This window comes from Triturus cristatus, chromosome 8 (genome assembly GCF_964204655.1).
Source record: "Triturus cristatus chromosome 8, aTriCri1.1, whole genome shotgun sequence".
Classification (NCBI taxonomy): Eukaryota; Metazoa; Chordata; class Amphibia; order Caudata; family Salamandridae; genus Triturus; species Triturus cristatus.
Genome location: NC_140591.1, coordinates 1,416,766,445 through 1,416,788,613, shown reverse-complemented (window position 1 = coordinate 1,416,788,613; position 22,169 = coordinate 1,416,766,445). Strand labels below are relative to the sequence as shown.

Sequence of the window (22,169 nt, the reverse complement as noted above, 5' to 3'; positions counted from 1 at the left end):
ATTTTGTCTTAAGTATTTTAAGGGCTTACATACACATTGTCACTAATGTTTCCAGTTGCGATCCTATTGACCTCTTGCTCTGAAGGAATGGATTGTAGAATCTGAGCTACCGACCATCAGAGGTCCACAGGAATTGGAGTATTGATTTTAATCGTCCTATTCATATTGCAAAAGTCCAAAGTAGGACCTTTTAAGCATGTGTGGGTTTTGGACGGATGAGAATGCGGAAGATTTGGATATATAACGCAAATTATTAATCTGTTGATATCGGACCCCGAAGAAGGTCCCTCACAAGATGTTGAATGAACAGATATGTCATCGTGAGCAGAAGTTAACTTTCAATGGATAGAGATGGAGGAGAAATCATGGAGAGTGAGAAAGTCCAGTGTATAAGAAGGGTGGGTTTGGTTTAATATAGGTGCCCATAATAGTCAATAATGCACTATGTATAATAATGAATATAATTTGTATGTAGTGCTTTAGCTGCTGGGAGAATAACTTTAGGTCTATATTTTTGTGACAAACGGTTACACTTTGGGATGTACTTAAAAATTATAAAGAATTTTTTTAAAGGTATGTGTGGTTTGCACACTCCTACTGGATGGGGTTACTATCAAAGAGCGAGGTATTAAAGTGCAACAGCAGAATCTTTTTGGTTTCACCAGTGACAACTAAAGTCCATTAGGAGAACATTGTTACTTGAGATGAATAATGATTCTGTGAAGAGTTCGATCACTTGTTCCATGGAAATTTCGTCACGAGGTAGGTTGCTGGATGGTTGAGTATGTGGAGTTTATTTGGAGCTGTGACAAATATTTTATTTGATAGGTATTAAAAGATAGAAGATCTGTGGTTTGTAGACTGCGGCAATTTATGTAGTTAGTGTGAATTACAGCCACCCAACAACCTGTTTTCTTTCTTGTGTCCAGGTGAATAATGAAGCGATCTGCTTTGACAGATAGCTAGATATCTCCACTTCATACGTTCAAACACACTCCTTGGAAAGAAAAATAATTATAAGTGTGATACATTTGAGCGGTGATGCAAGAACTACTTCTACTACCTGATCTTCTGTAGCTAAACGTTTTGTGTGAGTCTATGTCCTTGCATGTATACATGTGGTAGGTAGTTAGAAGAAGTTTTCATTTCCAAACTTATTTTCATTCAAAAGCCCTATAAGAGGGAACACTTATGATATAAGCAGTAGATCAGAATTGTTCTTCAGACTCCAAGATTTGTTTTTCGGGTTATGGTCTTTGCTGTATACATATTCCTTTTTTATTGTCATGTGCACATGCATTTTAACTATATTGATTTAACAAGCTCAGTAAACTAAAGTATGTTCTGAAAATGCATCATTAGGTTTCGTATTTGACATTGGGTAAGATGTGAGCAAAGTAGAAATTGCATTGAGACCAGTGAAAGTCTATTGAGGTTCTTAATCGAACATTTCAATTGAAAAGTGTTACTTTGTTTGACAAATATGGCAATTCAATAAAGGTGTCATCAATTTGTACTTTATTGAAAATGTATGACCGTTAAATCTTTCGCAAAATCTATTTTAGTATCATGAGCAATTATCCAGGTTTGTCTTTTTGATTAATTTTTTTAATTTGACTGCGTCTGCTTTTGTGAAATATACTCAGATTAATAATTTAGTCAATTGAATTTAATTCCTTTATTTACTTTAAATTACAAAGTGTATGATTTATCCACGCAAACCTTGATTAACTACAGTCAGGTATCACTAGTACGACTGTAACACTTTAATTTTCCTTCAGTCGTGTATCCTGTTTTTTAACATGATCTTAAATTCCATTTCCTTACTGAGCTCACTTATTGTAAGGGCAATATTCTTCAACACTGTTATTTTTCTAAACAAGGGGATTTCTGCTATGCTTGCACCAAATATTTTGGTGTACTCTTTTTCTTATTCCATCATATTATGTAAGTGATGCTAAAGTTCCTTTTGGACAACCTAAATGTATTTGTATATTTTGTCTGTCGTTCCAAAAAAAGTACTGGACTTACTCTGCAAGAGAAAATAGATTTTTTCTTTTTCCTCTCGTACCTCCATTTTATCACTCAGTAAGTACCTGTCCATTTGCAACCATACTGATACCGTACCAGTATGCTAACCTGTTAACCCAAGAGTAGTGCTGATGGGTATGCTAATGATCTCATGTTGCATACTTGTCAAGTTTAATAAGTCGAGAAACATCAGTATGTTATGTTGTGCAATGTGTAGCGCACAATCACCTGGGTGGGTATCCTAGGGCTGAGCAGGTGTGAGTCAGCCACATCTAGAGCCTAGTGAGACTACTCGAAAAGCCAGGTCTTCAGCTTCTTGCGGAACTCAAGAAGTCAGGAGGAGACTCTTATGTGTAGTGGCAGGTCATTACACGCTTTATGAACAATGTAGGAGAAGGGTCGACAGCCTGGTCTGGTTTTCCATATGGGTTGTATTTGTACAAGTAGGAGTCCGGACCAGCAGAGTTGTTTGGAAGGTTTGTGAAAGCAGATGCAATTGCTGAGGTATGCTGGACCAGTGTCATGTAGTGCCTTGAAAGTGTGGGTGATGAGTTTGAATTGTGCTTGTTTGTGAATTGGGAGCCAATGGCACTCCTTCAGATGTGGTGCGATGTGATTGCGGCATGGGAGGATGAGGGTGATTCTGGCTGCCGAGTTCTGAATAATTTGCAGCCTTCTGGTGAGTTTTTGTTGATTTCGCATAGAGTGTTCCTGTAGTTCAGCTTGCTTGTGACAATAGTGTGCGGGACAGTTTACCGGGTGCTGATTGGGAGCCATTTGAAAATCTTCCTTGGCATGTTCAGGATATGAAAGCATGAGGTATTGACGGCAGTGAATTGGGCGGTCATGTTGAGTTTGCTATCGATGATAATCCTGATGTTCTTGGCGTGGGTGGTTATCGGACCTAGCTTTGTTGGCCACAAGGTGAAGTCCCATGGTGATGTTCTCTTCCCGAGATCACAATATACCTCCACACAACTATGATATGAAGAAAGAAAAATCATGAACTGTCAGGAACAACTAACTTTGTCAGCCCAATCTACTTCAACCCAATATACTCCACACCAATCTACCCCACTCCACCTTCCTCTACCCACCACATTTTATCCCACTCCACTCCACTCGACCCCACTCCACTTCACTCTTCTTCAATCTATCGCACTCCAATCCAATCTACCCACTCTACCACACTCCATTCCACCCTACCCAATGTACCCAACTCCACTAAACTCCAGTCTACCACATGCCACCCAAATCTACCCTATTACAGTCAAATCTAGCCTCATCCACCCCACTTCATCCCACTCCAATGTACCCTACCCCACTCCACCCCAAGCTATCCTACTCCAATTTTCCCCATCCAATCCGCTCGCTCCAATCTACTCCACACCAATCTACCCCAATCTACTCCACTCCATTCTACCCCACCCTAACCCATTGTACATCACTCCAATCTACCCCACCCCATCCCAATCTACCTCGCACTACTCTATCCAACTCCATTCAAATCTACTCTACTCCAATATACCCCACTCCAAACAGCACTACTCCTGTCTATCTCACTCCAATATACCCCACTCCACCTCAGTCTACCCCACCATAATCCACCCAATCTATCCCACTCCAATCTACCCTACTCCACGCTAATCTACCCCACTGCACTCCAATCTACCCCACTCCAGTCTACTCCTCTCCACTCCTATCTACCCCACCCCACTATACTCCACTCCAATCTACCCCAATCCACTGCACTCCACTCTTCCCTCAATCTACTCCACTCCAATCTACCCCAATCCACTGCACTCCACTCTTCCCTCAATCTACTCCACTCCAATCTACCCAATTTTATTCACTCTACTCTACCCCACCCACCCCAATCTACTACACTTCAGCTCAATCTGCCCCAATTCAATCTATCCCATCCACACTCCAATCTACTCCACTCCAATCTACTCTACTCCAATCTACTCTACTCCAAACTACCCCACTCATTCCATTCTACCCTACTATATTCCACCTAATCTAACCTACCCCAGTCGACTGCATTCCAGTCCACCCCACTCCACCCCACTCTTCCCCAATCTACTCTTCCCCAATATATCCCTCTCCACTGTACCGCAATCTACCCAGATCTTCCCTACTTTCTACTCCACTCTAATGTACCCCAATCTACTCCACTCCAATCTACCCCACTGCCCAATCTACCCCAATTCAATCTACCCCCCTCCAATCTACCACCTAATCTACCCAACTCCCCCAATCCAATCTGCCCCAATCTACCCATCTCTACCTCAAATCTACCCCGCTCGACTACCCCATTCCATCCCACTCTAATCTACTCCACCCCACTCCATGCCACTAACCTGTAGCCATAGCAATGCTGAATAGCAGCCACACTGGTGTACATAATGGCTAAAATACATTGCCAAAGCCAATAGTTCTCACATAGGTGAGACCTATTGGCTTTGCCAGGGCTTGCTTATTATTATTTTTAGCCATACTGCACAGCATTCACACTGCTATACAACATGGTTACAAATCATTGCCACTGTCGACAATGCCCATGCTGTACAGTATGAACAAAAGGCAATGGCAAAGCAAATAGTCTCAAAGGTGAGACCTTTGGCTTATGCCAATGCTTGTTAGATCTCTGCACAACACCCTTGTGACTCTGTGACTCAGAGCAAATCAGTTAATCACCCCATGCTTGGAAAGAATTCTACCAGATAAATCAAAGCAATTGCTCCCATGTCCCTATCTTAATGAAAATAAGTTTGGAAGCAGATAACATCTACATCTGCTGTCACAATAAAAGCAGATAGCATCTGTTGTCACCTGAAACATCCATTTCAAATGGTAAAAGGGCTTCTTTGAAGAGTGTGTGGCATAATAAAACATAGCTACAAATGGCAAGAGGCTTAACAAGGATGGTGGGGGAAAAAGAAAAGTAGGACCTCAATCATAGCACAATCAGGGGAAGGACAGTAATCAAGCTAAAGCAATCAGTACTTGGTCCATGCTCTAGCCAAAAGAAGAGGAAATGAAGCCAGCATGCTCTGGCCAATTAGAGGGCAGCAAATAAGTGAGGAGTGACAATGAAGCTAACAAATGTTAAGCTATGGGTGGACTGCTAGCCCCTTGTTGTATACAATATCTCTCGCAAGTGTTAGCGAATGCAGCACATGCGCTGTCGAAGGACAGACCTAAAAACTACCCTACCCCTCAATTTGTGTACATGTTTTATTCACTTCCAGTTAAAATACTACTGGACATAATAAAAACATTAACTTGTGTTTTACTTATAAAAGCAAGTATAGTGTCCAGAGTTTAAAGAAAAAGTACTGTCGGCACACAACGAAGGTCCTGTGACCCTAAATGTTCATAGTTACATGTCATCACAATTTAAAGTAGTTATAGAGCACAGGCTGTAAAGAAAGTGTGGGTAGCACGGGGACATGTCCTAATAAAGATGTTACCTGGCCCTGGAGAAATTATAGAAAGGAATTTGCTGCTCGGTAGGACACTACATTAATCCTGTTAAGTGTTTGAGATGTGACAATAAAGCATTATAAAGAGTTAACTGCTTTAATTTTCACCAGTTTGACCATATTTAGGGATTCACATTGCTGTCACTAAACAATGGACATGGTACTTAAACATCACACTCTTAGTAACCTGGTTATGGAGAGATATGGATATTTGTGAAGGTCTCCCACTGAATATAGCAAGTAGGGGATGTTTCAGAATGATAGCGCTCTCCCGGCTACTTTACACACTGCAGAATTACCCATACAACAAACCACCTGCCTTCGCCTTCTTCCACACTCTTAAGTCAGCAATGGTAATATTCCTTTGGTCAGAAGGTCAGTCACGCATCTCATACTGCAAATGTGTATTCGCTCCCTACGATGGAATTGCAGATACATGACTATATTAGTTTGCTAGACAATTTATGCCAATAAATGATTGGCTCTTCGCAGATCGAGATAATCCCTCCATAGCAGTAGACTCCGCACTCTTCAATCCTTTTTGCTCCCTGCATGCCCACAGCCATACTGGAGGAATTCCGAAGATGGGATAACTTCACTATATCCAAACTAGGGAATGTCTGGAAAGACTTCTACATGTGCACATTACAATACCTCGGAGACTTTTTTACTTGTACAATGCAAAGGATACATTTTATCATTGTCTGCAATTGCGTCATGCGCTAGAGGCCTCTCTTAATTCCGCACAAGCCCACCCACAATACATCCCTCACATCAGAGAGTTACAGATAGAAGGAAGGAAGTCGGCACTTTATACCGCACCCTGGTAAATAACACCCCAGATCCAATGGAAGTGCTGAGGGAATGGTGGGAATGCAATGTGGGACCCTTAAAAGAAAAGAACTGGGTAGAGGCCAAAATGGCCCCCATGGCACTGGCGATATCTATACGATTGTGACTAATCCAACTTAAATATCTACAAAGAACACAGTAGAGCCCAACAAGGCTAAACAAGATGAGAAAGGCCTTAACCCACAGTGCATGAGATGTAAACGACCTCTAGGCACTTTCTTCCATATAATATGGGAATGCCCCATTATACAACGCTATTGTCAGAACGTATGCAACACACTGGTGTGGGTGGTGGGTAAAACTCATGCAAAGACTGTTTACTAAAGTGGGTGTACCTGGGTACTATGCACTGTTCTTTTATGTATACTGATGCTGTTATACATCTCTTAAGCCCAATAAAAAGAATCATAAGAAAAACCTCTGTCAGCAATTGATTCACCTAAATATTATGAAGCAGAACTCCAAGAAACTAAATGTTTTTGAAACTGTAATTCTTTACGAAGTAACTGAGAGGGCCATAACCTACGTGTCCAGGTATGCTTTCAGTGGTACCTTATCCCTTATCCCATAAGGCTAAATAATCATATGTATCCTTGAATTTCCAAAACCTTATGGAGTGGACATTCCACATATGAATATGTTATATTTGTGGGTTTTGTTATATAGCGCATTGATATTGGATGGAGACCCAATTGCTGATGTCCGAGATCAGGTGCTTTAATACATGTGGTTCCCTAGATATACAGATAGTGGCACGGGACAATAGGAACATTTATACAGTGTTTCCCTTCTAGCAAGCTATATTCACAGTTAGCGCAAGAAGCTAAACAAAATTAATCCTGTTGGGGTAGGTAAAAGATATCAGGTAAGGCAGCAATAGATATATGGATGGCAAATGTGGTACATTACAGTAAGGGTGAAAATGATGGCCACAGTTCAAAAGGAAGTGCACCTTTTTATTTTAATATTGGCATCATTTCTTGACTATTCCCAAAATTAGGATTGAATGTTGCTACACTTAGACAATTAACTTTAATAACCATTATAAATGCCTTTGATATATTAACTGCTCTTGGAAATCACTAGAGGATTATGTTTCCTCTCATGAACTCTAGTGAAAATCACCTAACATTTAAGACACTTATAGCACACTCTGCTACTTCTCTGGTGTCTAAGTACTGATAATAGGTGTTACTTATTACCCAACTCACTATTACGCTTGTTTTTGACCTTAGACGGGAGAAAGATCAGATGGACCTGACATGACTTAAACCTTTGATCTTTAGGTTGTACTCATATCGCTACAATGGTTGCAAATCTGAGAAGTTAAGAATGACAGATGTTATTGAAAAGTTGTACCCTAAGCCGTCCTTTTCTTTGTTTTCTTGCCCGGAAGATATGTAAGCACAGTAATAGTGTATGCTTTCAAGATCCAATAAACATATTGGATAAGAAAGATCTTTTTCAGGATGATTGCTTACTTAGTGATGATCATGCAGTTTCTATACTGCAGTATGTAGCCAGTCACATTACACATGTTGAATGAAGTGCTCCATATGCTAGATCAACCCAGGTACCTATTTGCAGTCTCTTTATAAACCGCTCCAGATGTCTGTCGGGAGACAGCATTGTATGCCATACTCCACAGAACCAATCCTTGCTCAAAACTGGAAGGCTTTCAATTCAGTCTCATTTGCCTTGCTCGTGGGTTCCTCCCTTTCTCTGTTTGACCCGCCCACAGAAGGTTGTTGGTTTTGCCGCCTGTAGATTTGTAATTTGTCCTCCTCTGAACGCGGCACTGCACATTGAAACACAATTTTGCTGCCTTCCAATGGCACATAGTTGTCACTAGAAAAACTGCAGGAGAAATGTGGATAGACATAGAAGACTGGCAATGTAAATTACTTGTATGTAAAGGTAAGCGAGACCCGTTGACATTACCAGTGCTTCTTACCACATATGTCTAGATCTCTGTTGTCTGTAACCATCGAGCACTTATTAGCATTGTGCTCTTACATACATAGATTTAATGGGCCTGTTAGGTTGTCCAGTTGTTCCACTTCTTCCGTTCTACAGTGTTGCAGTTTGTCCATTTGAAACCTCTAGATTCTTTGATTTGGGTTCAAACATTCCAAATCTCTCTTACCATATTTAATAATTACAGAAGCTCTGTTGGTCATCGAATGTTTGGGGAGACTGCTTTAGGCCCATTTAGAGTCTGGCAGATTGTTTCCATTTATAGCCTAACCTTTCTCAGTGAGAAATTGCGATAGTCCGTGGTTTGTTAATTGCTACTTTATGTCCAGGCTTCTTGTGTGGTGGTTCGCTTGGTTGAAAAAGCTAATATCTATAGCTAGGCTTTTTCTTTATTTGGTCTAGAATTGCAGCAACAACTTTCCCTTGGATAAGAATCTAATTTTTCTTGATGCATGCCAAGAAGACATGGACTACTTGTTTTCTTAAAACAATTGTTCCCTACATTTGATTCTGAGGATTTTCTAAGTCACTAAGTTTTGTGGTACAGTTGGGTTGGGGGTGGGGTTCTTGGCCTAAAGATGGCCGGAGTTGTGGGTGGTCTTGGAAAGATGCTTAAATTATTATTCTTGTTGTATTTTTGAGGCTTTCTGGAGCTTATCCTGAAAGACATTTTGCAGTATGTACATTAGTACCCCTGTACTACTATTTCACATACTCTTTAGTGTATTTGTGAATTGACCCCAAAGCATCTAGAATTGGAATAGGCAGGGAATATTAGCATCAAAAAAGAAAAATAGAGAGTATTGATCCCTCTTTGGACGTTACTAATAGGTACCTGGATGTTTCTGGCTGTTTTACAAGTGCATGTAGGAGTTTTGAATAATCAAAAAATAATCTAACATTACAGGGGGTAGCAACATAGAAAAGTGCAATGAGAGGGAAATATGTCAATCTCTCCTGAAGCTAATAAACAGATCTTTCTGGGGTAAATGGGAGTCATTTGCAGAAAGGGCTGTGCATTAGAATTTCAGTCAATTTCTTTTTTGCTTATGATGGTTAACATTGTATATATGTCAAGTGCCCTAATGATGATAAAGAAGTAGTTAATATTGGTCTAATTTAATTGAAATAATTCTTCAAATGTTTGTTCATCCAGCTAACAGATTGTTTTGTTTAACAGATTGCAGCTATTCTCCGAAGACGAAAATCGGAATACTACATACACAAACTACTACCTGAAATCTTGCAATCCACATCTTTTTTGACTGCAAATGGAAGCTTGTACATGGCCTTTTTCTGTATTTTAAGGTGAATTTGCTTTACTATCGAATTGTTTTCAGATGCTTTTTATTTGTGAAGAAATATGTTGTTTAGGTTACAAAAACCCCATAAAACAAGTTAACTGGATTTCAAATCCATCTTCTAATTTCAACCAGGTCTGATTTATATTTATGAACAAATCTAGGGAATACATTCAACCGGACGGCATTCATCTGATTCGGTCATCATCAAAATCTCAAAAGCTGCTTCAACACATTTACACATTCTCAGATAGACACACAGGTATTGGTGTCTTGTTTCATGCTTCCACTAGCCTTGTACAATTAACATTAAATGTGAAGAAATTTCAATCACCTGTCCAAAAAGTCTGCATGTATGATTGTGCTTTTCGGGACGTGCCGTCTCCCTTTTAGGGCTCCCACATCACAAAGACCAAAGAAAGCCAAAAAAGAATCTCATAAATGTATTCCTAGCATGCAGGAACAAAGGTTGCTTTTGCCACAGAATATTAGAATAGGATATATGATTCACACAGATTTTTGTGAGTAAACATTGACTGTATTTTATTTTACTATAGATCATAGATAGTGTACCTTGTCTTAACAATTTAAATGTTAATGTTGAACATATATCCTACAGAGTTCGTTCAGAAAGAACCATATCCTCCAATTTGACAACACATTTTTTTCATGAGCAGTCACAACTTAGGCAAAAGAAACAATTGATGGACGGAATGCTGGACAATGCAAATATCTACCCCCAGTGACAAGGATCTGGCTTAAATCCATCATTCTTTTGCTCACCAAACCACCCCAGTTTGGACCCAGCCGTATGCAAATCAGTCTTGACCTTGTTCCTTGTGGGAACAGTCCAGTCCGAACTGCCAAGCCAGGTCCTCCCTGGACCGGAAGCAATCATCCTGGGACCGGTTTCAGGGCATCACCCTTCATCAGCCAGGCTACCAGGATAAGTAGTAACAACTTAGGACCAGATTTAGATTTTAGCAGACAGGTTACTCCGTCACAAAGGTGACCAATATCCCGTCCGCTGAAATATAAATCCCATAATATCCTATGGGATTTATTATTTCAGCGGACGGGATATCCTTCACTGTTGTGACGGAGTAACCCTTCCACCAAAATCTAAATCGGGCCTTTAATGTTTATTGGTTCATTGTTTATTGGTTGTGTTGTGTTGGTCTTCTATCAACCTCAAGCAGCATAGCTATAATAAGTGTCTAAGAAAAGCTGCATCACTGCTTCTCTACCTTACTTTATGCCCAACTCCAGTCTCATGGTACTTGCATGCATGGGCTTTCTTCAGCTGAGTGGCATACAATATATATGACTTTTATCTTCACCATGCTGATTTCCCAATATGAAACACTGGCGACGGTTTTTGCTCTTTGGATCTTCTACTACATTGATTGTCAAAATGACAGGGTTCCTACTGGTAACCACTATTTTTTTCTTTTAATCATGTCCACTCAGGATTGTAATCAAATGCAGTAGCAAGATATTTGTACATCCCAGGCCTAGCAAGCCCATGATTATCTGGCTTAGAACGCAATTCTCTTAAGCTCTCAAAAATACCATTGTTTTTTTCTTCTGTATATTACGCTGGATGTAATGAACTTTGTAGAACTCTAAGGCTGTTTTGAGAGACCACTTCAGACCTACTCTATATAGTCCAATAACATGCTGTGTTCAGGATACACCAGTGTTTAGATATGTACTCCAGCTAAGGTGGACAAATATTCAGCCTCTCCAAAATGGTGGGAAAATCCAGTTTCCATAGGTTTCAAAACAAAGCAGAACTAGGTCGTCAACAACACAAAACAATTACTTTGGCCAATCGCAGCCATAAAAGTACATATGATAAAAATATTTCATACATAAATAAATAAAGCAGAATTACGAGGTTCAAGACACATCAGGGCATAATACAGTTAGTTTCAATGAAAACACTACATATAGGGTACATGCCAGTGGTAAGATACATAAAACATATATAAAAAGGCCCGATGGGTCTCAGACTAATGAATAAAAGGTTTTTAAAAGTTTTTAAAAAACGGGATCAGATCCTATCATACAAATATGAAAAGTTGGGAGTAGTTATGTGAGCCATATTTGTTTCTAACCCCCAGTGAAAGGCGGACAAATTTTCGCACTGCCAGGCATATTTCTTATTCTCTAGTCTTTGCAACTGCTCAAAAGCCTCCTTACAGAGTTCGTATTACAAGAGCGAAAAATGGGGCACAGAAATCGCTTCCTAGCATGAGCATACAGAGTGCAAAATACAATAAAGTGCAATGTGCTTTGAGTGGCAGTGTTATTCCACGGACATCTAGGCAGTGGTTCTCCCTAGACTATATTCCTAGGGAAAGCAACTATCAGCTGAAATAGACTTTATCGTAGTCTTGGTAAATAAAACCTGAGTTTCCCTTTCGGAAACCAGGAGTGATAAGGCTCACACCCCTGTGTCAAGTTGATTGGATTGTAAGTGCGGCTTACAAGCAGATTATCAAAGGTCGCCTGGTGGGCTCTGCCTTGCCTGTATTGAAGTGCTTCTTTTACCCTGGAGATCGCCCTGGGGACAAAACTTGCTGAATTTTCAGCATAATCCTGCAGGCCCAGCTCTAGGAGTTATTGTTTTATAAATCTAATCCAGGGTATATTGAGAGCATTGTTCAAAGAAAGAGAATCCTCCAAAGTTCGTTCTTTGAGAGCTGGGCATCAGGGTTACCCCAAATCCTCAGTCATAAGAGTAGTGGTGCCAGCTTTATCTTGTCACCTACAGGTGTTAAGCCCAGCTCTGATAGGCGCATAAAAGCAGGGCATGATTGGGAAACGACCAATAGCCTACAAGCAAACATATTTTCTACCTGCTGAATTGGCCTGAGAACTTTATAGCCCTAGACACCTGCACCATAGTCTCCACAGAGACACAGTGACTCCCAAAAAATGTCTGTCAGTCTTTGATCGCTCCATCGATGATAACACAGCCTCCACAGCTCTTTGAGTATGTGCAGCCCTGGATTGATGTAGACTCTGCAAGGTTAGGGTTTGCTCAAAAGAAAGCCCCAGATAATTAAAACACTTCACTCTATAGATTTCTGACCCCCCCCCTCCCAGAAAAAAGAAAGTCCTAGTGTTCACATTTCTAGAAACTAAGTTATTTATGTTACCTTTATTAGTGACCAACTTTTCAGATACAAGATCTTCAACTACAGGACATATTCTGACACGTTTCAGAATACAGTGACTGAATCTTTGAGAGGATGGAAGTCGATCCTTATATTCCAGTTTGAATCAAAGGATAATGTTCTTGATGGAATTAAACACAGTTTAAAATGTCAGCATGCCATGGCAAATATTTTGAAAGCTCATGTAGTTTTGCAACTTCATGACTTTCCTAATTCAAATCAAATATTTAAAAGTTCTCAAGTGGAATTTCATCTACATCACAGTTCTGAGCTACACTTATAAGCAGCGCTTGAGGATCTTTATCTGGCAATCGATAATAAATGTGCAAATGCTCTTATTTTACTTGATATGTTAGCAACAATTGACACACTAGACAACGCCGTTGTGGAAATGTACCTTTTTAGGGGTACACTGGTGCAGGGTCACCCTCTTGTCCATGGGTCCAGAGACCAACAAAATAGAGATCTGCACTGGAGTTGGAGTAAATAACAAGTTTATTATTCACTCATGAGTGGGACCACTTCCACACAGCACTCTCAAGTGCTGCAAGGAGGTAGTACACTGAAGTCACAGAACACAGGTCTTACATACAGGTTTTCTGCATTGTAAGCATGTGAACAGAAATAGGAAGAACACGTTTTAGAAATAGTTATCAGCAAACAAGGCAGATGAATAACCACTTGGTCAGCAAAGTGGGCGGGGGAGCAGAAATGCTTATGGCAGCAGTAAATGGTCAACAGTTAACATCTGAGACCAGGTGCACTGGCAGCTGCAAGCCCTCAGCACGTACACTGCTTTTAGCTGAGTCAGGAAGTCCACTAAAATAGATAACACAAGCACAGTGAAAAGACGAGCAGCAGAGGACGGGAGAATTACGAAGGAAACTAAATGGACACCACTGCGAAAATGGCTGTAGCTTATGCTAAGTAAAATATTGCACATTTCCACAGACGACCCTTTTAGCATAAGCTAAGACATTTTCTTATGCTTTAACGGGGTACGATAAACATCATGTATATCAATGAACATCATATCGCTGACTTCTCGTTCTATTGCTAAACGGGCATTTACATTTTGGACATTCGTTTTAGATGGTAGTCAAGTAGTACACGTGATAATACAGAGGGAACAAAGCATTGGCCTGCATTGGATACATAAACAACAAGAGAAGAGAATTGCAATAATTATGAATAAGGCCGATAATATTTTAGACCCCATACAGAAAATATGTTCCAGAAACATCCAGCCCAAGTCCATGTTCCTGAGTCTTAATGTGTGTCAGTAGCTATTTTGTGTAGTTTGGAGATGACCGCATATACAGGTGAATTGTCCGGTGTAAAGACATAACAGCTGGATCCGATGATACAGCATGCTCCACCTCGATCAGCCAGAATGACATTTAGAACAAGTCTATTCTGCAAAGCAACCATGCGGATCGATGCTTGTTCTTCTGTTAAGTTCCCTAAGGCTGCAGTTGTCTGATTGATCACTGCTTCCATTGTATGGGTGAGGCGACGGACCAGCTTACTGTTCTGTTCTGGGCCAACAAAGAAGAAGAATCCTCTGTTAAAGTATATATTGTTCCCATGTGGTCACTGTCTGGTCGACTACAGAGACATCGATTGCATGTTTTCCCCTACTACCAGCATGGTGATCGAACAATTGCAAATCTTGAGGATTGATTGGGGGAGCTAAAAACACAGGTGATAGAAGGAAGGGTATGTAAGACCAGCCTGGAGGTAGGAAGTAGTATGCCTTAGTTCCACAAACAAAATAAGTGTGAGTTGATGCAAGGAAGTTGCTTCGGCCTCTCGTAGACATCTGCAACACTGTTGTACAGTTACTGTGGCCCACTGGCACATCGCCTGTACTTTGTACACAAAGGGGGCCAGTGGTTATGGCAAGAGAAAACAAGTGGTCCATTTCCTTTAGCCGACCTAGAATTTGGATACACATAGTTTGTTGCTGCACTTCCTTTACTATATTCCTCCATTTCTAAAGCAGTCCCTTTTGCTTGTGGGTCTCCATCTTCGTTGGGGTAACAGACTTTGTTCATTAGAGGCATATAGAAGTTTGAACCAAGCTGGGCATCAGCCATTGTGAGAGAATTGCAGCAGTGACAAGGGAATTCCTTTTATGTTCTGATGAAGAGGAATCTTGCCAAAAACCCTACAGTTAGTAGCATTGCTTAGCCGGTGTGTATGATGCAACATTTAAAGAAATGAATTGTTTCTCAGATTTTGCTGGTATCCCTGTTCATGTTGCGGCAAATCAAAATGATGGTGCTCTTTTGCAGCAAGTGATGTAACAGTAATGTTGGGTAAGGAGGATCCAGGCATTACTTCCTCCACTACCCACATTACAGTAGCGATGATGGCAGCAGTCAAAGTCAGACCAAGGATGCAGATTGTACAGCCGTTTCACGTTGTCGCAGCAATCTCCTTCTTCTTAGGCGAGCTCATTTTCATCGGCAAACAACAAAACAGATGATGCCTTAAGGTCCTGGGCAGGCGTTTTTTTTTTACTAACGTTGAGACGTGTAGTCACTAATAGGCTACCCCCCTTTGTAGTCAGTCTTTAACCACCCAGGACAGTGGCTCAAACAGTCTCTTTCTGTGATGAAGTGTCTTTCTTCCTGGATCGAAGTAGGTATCTAGATGCACCAGGGATCGTGTGGTCCGGGAAGTCTTCCTCATGTGACACAGCTCGTCCTCTGTCGGTGACCAAAATGTCGCGATGATCTGTCAGCACAGCAGGGCTCACGAAGGAAGAGCTAAATAGAAGACAAGCTGTCAGTTAACTGGGACAAATAGTCACTCATCAACATGTACATGGGGTACCTAATACTGGTGCAGAACAAAGAGCTTGGCGTAACTGTTGGAAGGTGCTCCGGCACTCAGCAGTCCATGGGAGGGGCATCGGAGTGTCTTTAGTCAAAAGGGCCAACAAAGGTTTAATAATGTGTGAAAAACTGCCTACAAAAATAAGTGAGGCCAATCAGTGCACGAACATCCTTCTGAGTGCGGGGTACACAAGTGTCTAGAATGGTCTGAATGCGGTCTGGTGTGAGTGCACGTCCCTCCTCAGACAGGAGGTGACCTAAATAGGTAACCTTCTGTCTAAAATATTGCAGTTTCTTTCGCGAGGCTTTGTGATGATGGGAGGCAAGAAATTATGACAATAACAGTGTACCTTCTTCACACTAGGTAAGGACACCAGAGCGGCATCCTCATTGATAAGACAAGATCTGTCAACCATTGGATAATTGTCGCTCAATATAACACGCACACCTTCCGGAGAACAACGTTTTGTAGCATGAAAATATTTAAGCATATCGATACCCACAATGTTGTCTGGCGTGTTAGGGGAAAGTAAAAATGGACATGCTGCAGTGAATTTGTCAAGTCCGAATTCAAGTGGCTGTGAAAGCGGGCTAGGTGTAGGTGTCCCATCGAATCCTATCGATGTTATCATTGTGTCGGACAGGGGAGCCCTAGGAACCAATTTTTTAGACCGACCACTACAGGTTGCCCCTGTATAAACCAGGATCCAATCAGTAGATCCCAAGACATTTGCGTCAACATAAGGACCCATTTGATCTACTGACACCTCAACCAGTTCCTTACTCTATCCTAGGCATCCCTATGCATAATTGGAATCTGCAAGGGCATCAGCAGAATAATCAGACATTTGGTATCGATTTCGTCTATCAAACGTATTAGAATAATTTGGTCCTTGTTCAACTTCCTCAAACCTGGGAGGAGCTCCTGTACCTCCTCTGTTTCTTGAATTCCCTGGGCGTCCTCTCATACTTCCCCTTCCCCGCTGGTACTGCTGACCTCGCAAGAGAGGGCACTCAGAACGCCAATGCCTAGTCTCTTCACAATAAGTACACTGATCAGGGGACAAATTTGCTCAAGGGAGAGGGGTCACCCCAGGTATATACATTGCACGTCCGCCTCTTCCACTTCCCCTAAATGGTGGACCATATATTTGAGCCAACATAACTTTTGTCTTTAATTCCTTCTTATCATCCCGGTCTGTCGCTTCCTGTTCCTGTTGTTCATAATATTGGGCCATAGTTAAAAGGGAAACTGGGGAAGACGTTGTCCAAGAACTCTCGCTGGCCTTTAAGCGACTAGCTATTTCTGGTAACATATTAGCGACAAATTTGTCAGCAAACAAATGCTTACCCATATCATCGCCCAATGACTGACCACTAAAATCATGGAATGTGTTATACCCTACTTAATTGTATTGACTTTTAGCTGAGTCAGGAAGTCAACTAAAATAGATAACACAAGCACAGTGAAAAGACGAGCAGCAGAGGACGGGAGATTTACGAAGGAAACGAAATGGACACCACAGCCAAAATGGCTGTAGCTTATGTTAAGTAAACTATTACACATTTCCACACCATTTTTATCAGCCCTCTGCAAGCTGTGGGAATGAATGATAATGTTTTAAACTGGGTTACTTCATTCCTTACACACAGAAGCCAACAGCCAATTTCCTTTCTTCTTCAAACAAAATCACTTGCTTGGTCCTTTCAGTGGACATGTTTTTTACTTGGTGGAGCTTCAGCACAAACATGCTTACTTCTCTTAGTGTATTTTGTCAGTGCCTTTGGGAAACATCTTTGGATATTTATTACTGTTTGATAAATCTGCACTAACCCTGGACATTGTCACTGACTCAAAAAGGGTTGTGCTTACATGTGTCCTATAAGAAATATTTGCCTTACCTACCTTCGATAAATTCAACAAGAGCTCTGAAATCAAATTTGACTAGAACTTGTGCTGCATACACGGAGCCAGATTTTGATCAATTGCTAATTCTGTAATGGGCTTTTGAAGGTTCACTGTCAGTACATTCAACATAACGTATGTTTTAAGTTACGTTCATTCGAAGAACATCACTACTCCCATCATTAACCACATTTTTCCCAGTTTACATTCTTCACAGCATTATCGTTTCCCTGTAGGGACAAACATATATTCAGTTTGGCAGTATGTAAATATAATAGTAAAGTATTTAACCAATTGCCTAAACAATACAGCGCCTTTCTTTGCAATATTTATGTAAACAAGCACATTTCCAAATTTCCCAATGATCTTTTAAGTGTTGTACCCAGCAGATGTATTACCCGAAAAAAGAATGTCATTTTTTAGACAATTAACAACTAGAATTACAACCCGGTTCATGGCTGCTTTGGCTCTGCCTCTTAAAAGAGTGGTGGACGGTACAGTAAGAGCACCTGAACACAGTGTTTATTCTCAAGACACAAAGCAACTACTTCATAAACTAGATCAGAAAATAAAATACAAGCCTTATAGTCCTCTTCTAAGCCATTAATTTCTTCTCTAACCCTAGTAGACGACCAACAATTCCACGCTTGTAAGACAAGACAAGGCAGGGCAGATAGAAGAATTTTTCACAATGAAAATCAAGAACCTACAAGAGTTTAGATCAAAGTCTCCACCAAACCTCTGTACCAAAAACCTCATCCCATTACTCATGAAGCCAAACATAGATCCAGAAAAGCTACCGTATTTCAGATCAGTGACCATTTCTTGGTAAAGACATTTCAAAAGCTGTAGCCAGCCACCCAATGCATAGCACACATTACCAAGAATAACCTCTTATCAATAATTCATTCTGGATTCAAAACAAGGCAAGAAATATGACACCCTCCAGATCATGCACATCAAATCGTGGATGATGGTAACACCTGCTTACTTTTGCTTTCTGACCTGTGTTCGCCATTTGACCCTGAAAAACATTAATCCTTGCTTAACATCCTCTGAACCAGAATGGGCATAGAGGGATAAGTCCTAAATAGGTTCTGGAAGTTTGTCCTCTAGACCACTATTCTTTAATATTGTCTAATTCAGGTGTTCAGCTTATACTGTCAACCGTTGTGTGCCACAAGGATCATTCCTCTTCTCACTCATAATTAACCATTTCATGGTGCCCCTATTAGTAATGCTTCAAGATGATACTATTACATTACATCAATATTCTGATAGCACTTATCTTATCTCAGACTTTCTAGCCTCTCAAACATAAGCAACCTGAACATCTTTCTCCAAAAGATTATCAAGTGTACATCTGCATTCTCTCTGAAACTGACCCCAAGCGAGATCAAATTCCTATATCTTTATTCCAAAAATCTCCACCCACCGGTAGAAAAATTCTTGAACACACTGGCCCCCTTTAGGAATCACCCTTAGTTTGATGTCCTTGTCCTTCTCAAGTGCTAATCCTACTGATCAAATCCACAACCTAACGAAATAGACAACATACCTATTGCAGTCTAAAGAAAATTGCAACCTCCTTCCCTTCAGAGGACTTCAGATCTTTAGGTAAATCGCTGGTACTCTCATTTATCAACCCTGCGAATGCCACTGTGGCAGGGCTCCCTAAATATATAATCCCATCCCTCAAAAACATCTTACATGCTGCAGCCCAGCTAGTAGCAAATGCAATGAAATCAGACGACCGCCAATCCTGGAATAACTCTGCCAGCTTCCTTCCCCTAGAAGCTTAAATCACCTTCAAGGTTGCCTGCTTACACTCAGGTCTTATATTCGAGTCTTCCATCAGGTCTTCCACGATATCTGCAAGAAAAACTACATAATTCTGCTGGGGGGCCAAAGCAAAATAAGAGGGCAAGAAAAACTAACTCTGGAGATTTCTTCATCAAAGAAGAGTAAAAACGCCAAGCTGGCCTTCTCATGCGTAGCACCCAATCTTTGAAACCAAATTCCTGAATGCATAAGAGTAATCCAGAGACTTTTTACCTTTTGTAAAAAACTTAAAATTCACCCATTAAACTCTGCCGTCCATTGTTCTCCCCTTTAATTTAAAATGAGATGAAAATGCAAATGTTTTCTCATATATAAATGCTGCCTAATTTCATACTGTAGACCTGTTGTATTTCAACCACCCTGTTATACCTATGGGTAGGATATGCTCAATAAATAAATTCTATTGATAAATGTCTTCTCAATTGAGTACTTTCACAGCATTTTATTTAAAATATTGTTTTGAATCCTGCTTGTAAGAGGATCTCTCTCTATTCCAATTTCCCACTAATTAAATTGTTCAGTACGTAAATGAGATGTGATCATAGGGGAAAACATATAACAATAACATCAGCAGTAAATCTCTTTAAGGTTCAGAAAGTCCACTAATCTGTTCCATCTGGCTATACTTAGAACATATCAGTGTGTTCCCATATACGTCTAAGAGAAAAGGAGAATTCCCACTGCTGATGAAAGTTCCTGTCAAGTTCTTTTACTATATGTTTGATTGTGGTGAAGCATGTTCAATTTGCATTTCTTTTAAAACTTATTACTAAAAATTGCATTAGTTCATGACAAAGAGGCTGTCTTAAGAATTATTGATGAAATAAAGTGTAATTTGTATTACATTGGTAAAGAGGCAAGAAACAAAGCTCTTCAGTGTCACCTGGCATGATCTTCATGTTTTGGGGTATTACAAATCGGGCACACAGTGGCATCTACTTGTTCTGTTGTGAAAAATGAAATGTGGTTAACGATAAGGAGGTTTTTGTGGCTTTTTCAGTATTAGACCTCTCTAACAATTTCTTACTTCTAGAAGGTGTTTGCTTGAAATAATGGTCTCCTTTTTTGCCGTGTAGATTCATTTTCATATTTACTTTTGTCTTTATGGCCTCGTGGCAGAGTCACTGGGGAACTATCAAACAAAGAGTAGGTCTTCTACTCACCATCTCACTCATCCAGTCCAGAGTGGGGTTCACACATTAATTTTCAAGCCTGCAAGGAGTCCAACAAGCACCAGATTTTTTTTTCTTGGTATACTAAAATACAACTGAACCCAAACAAAGCACGCTTGGTGGTTAGGTGTTCATAGGTAGATGCTTTTGCTTATCAGTTGGTTCATAAGCAGATACACTGTCCTCCTGTGTTCCTACTGGTTTTGTAAAAACTTAATTGGCTAACGATTGGTCCCTTCGTCGACAAATACGAGGTGATGCAAGAGCATACTGTGTTTTTTTATTTTTATATGTAATACACTTTATGGGCACTGGCAATCATCAGCTATGCAAGTGTGTTGGGATTTTTTGTCAATTGAGTTGTACTGTAATTTCCGTCTTGAAAGAAGTTGTTTTTTAAACCAAGCAACTGCATATCTCCTAGGCATTTAGAAGGCAGGGTGCTTTATCACAGCAAGAGAATTTTTGTAGATAAGTCTTTGTCGGTAATACTACTTTCATGCCTATGAACACCCCAACAAAGCTAGCGAACCTCCAAGGTATACTTAGAATGCTTAAACTAATGGTACTTTTGGGCAAAAATCAAGTGAAGAGAAATCAGCAACTAGTAAAATATGAGTGGATGATGAAATTTATATCAAGACAAAGGCAATATTGAGAGGTACACACTGTCAAACCTAAGAATTTGCTCCTGAATGCAAAAAAATGAAGTAGTGTGATAATTTTATTCCCGTTACGCCCTGCAGAAAACAATTTTAGCCACATTGTGCTAAAGAATTGCACTGCAATACGTCTAAGGTAGCGCAGATGGTTAATATGCCTGCTCCAAAGAACGTGTACCATGCATATCAAAGAACAGCGTTTTATGTGCATAGCTCAGTGGGTTATTGCTTTTGTCACAGAGATTATTGAGTTACTGTGCAGTTCATAAATTACAATCGTAATCTAGCATAGTGAGCTATGAACTGCCATCAAAGAGCGGCATGCAAACTGCATGGTACAAGTTAGAAATCTATGTTTTTTGGCAGTCTTTCATTGTCCTGATGCTGCGAAAAAAGGTTAGTTTGGGTAGAAATAAATCCTTATTATTAAAGTCCACGCTAACCACTGTATGTTCTGAATCCTGAGTTTGTGCTTCTCCTGACCAAGCACTCTAAAAAAATGCCTACCAGTATGGATGACTTGAATTCTACACCCTGTAGCCCCCTTTGCCTTATGTAACAATAATTTACACACTTATGATTCATTGTCCCTGTAAGTGTGTGATGTTAAGTGCTCCAACACCCTACAGTGGTATGAGAGGTGCTTTAAAACAAAGAAATACATGTGACAAAGGGGCTATGGAGCGATGAGAGGTAATGTTGGAGGGTGATAGTGAGGGAATCATTGAAAAGCCCTAACAAAGATTGTCGTATCCAGGTGCACAGTAACCATTTACTATGGTTTAAAAGCTAATACAATTGAATATATAATGAGAAATGTGTTGTAGAATGCATCATTTTCCCAAATTTACTTGAGAGGAGAAGTGCCGTAAACCCCCCTTTGCAGTGGTCAGGCTTACTCACTGCACTG

General features: G+C 40.4%; 1 protein-coding gene across 1 annotated transcript in view; it reads left to right on the top strand.

The window, feature by feature from the left end:
• Positions 1-22,169, top strand: part of TMEM135 (transmembrane protein 135) — a 1,073,095-nt gene that overhangs the window by 107,620 nt on the left and 943,306 nt on the right. The window contains exon 2 of the mRNA XM_085623147.1: positions 9,529-9,656. Within this exon, the coding sequence (XP_085479273.1) occupies positions 9,529-9,656 (128 nt within the window). The remainder of the gene's footprint in view (positions 1-9,528; positions 9,657-22,169) is intronic.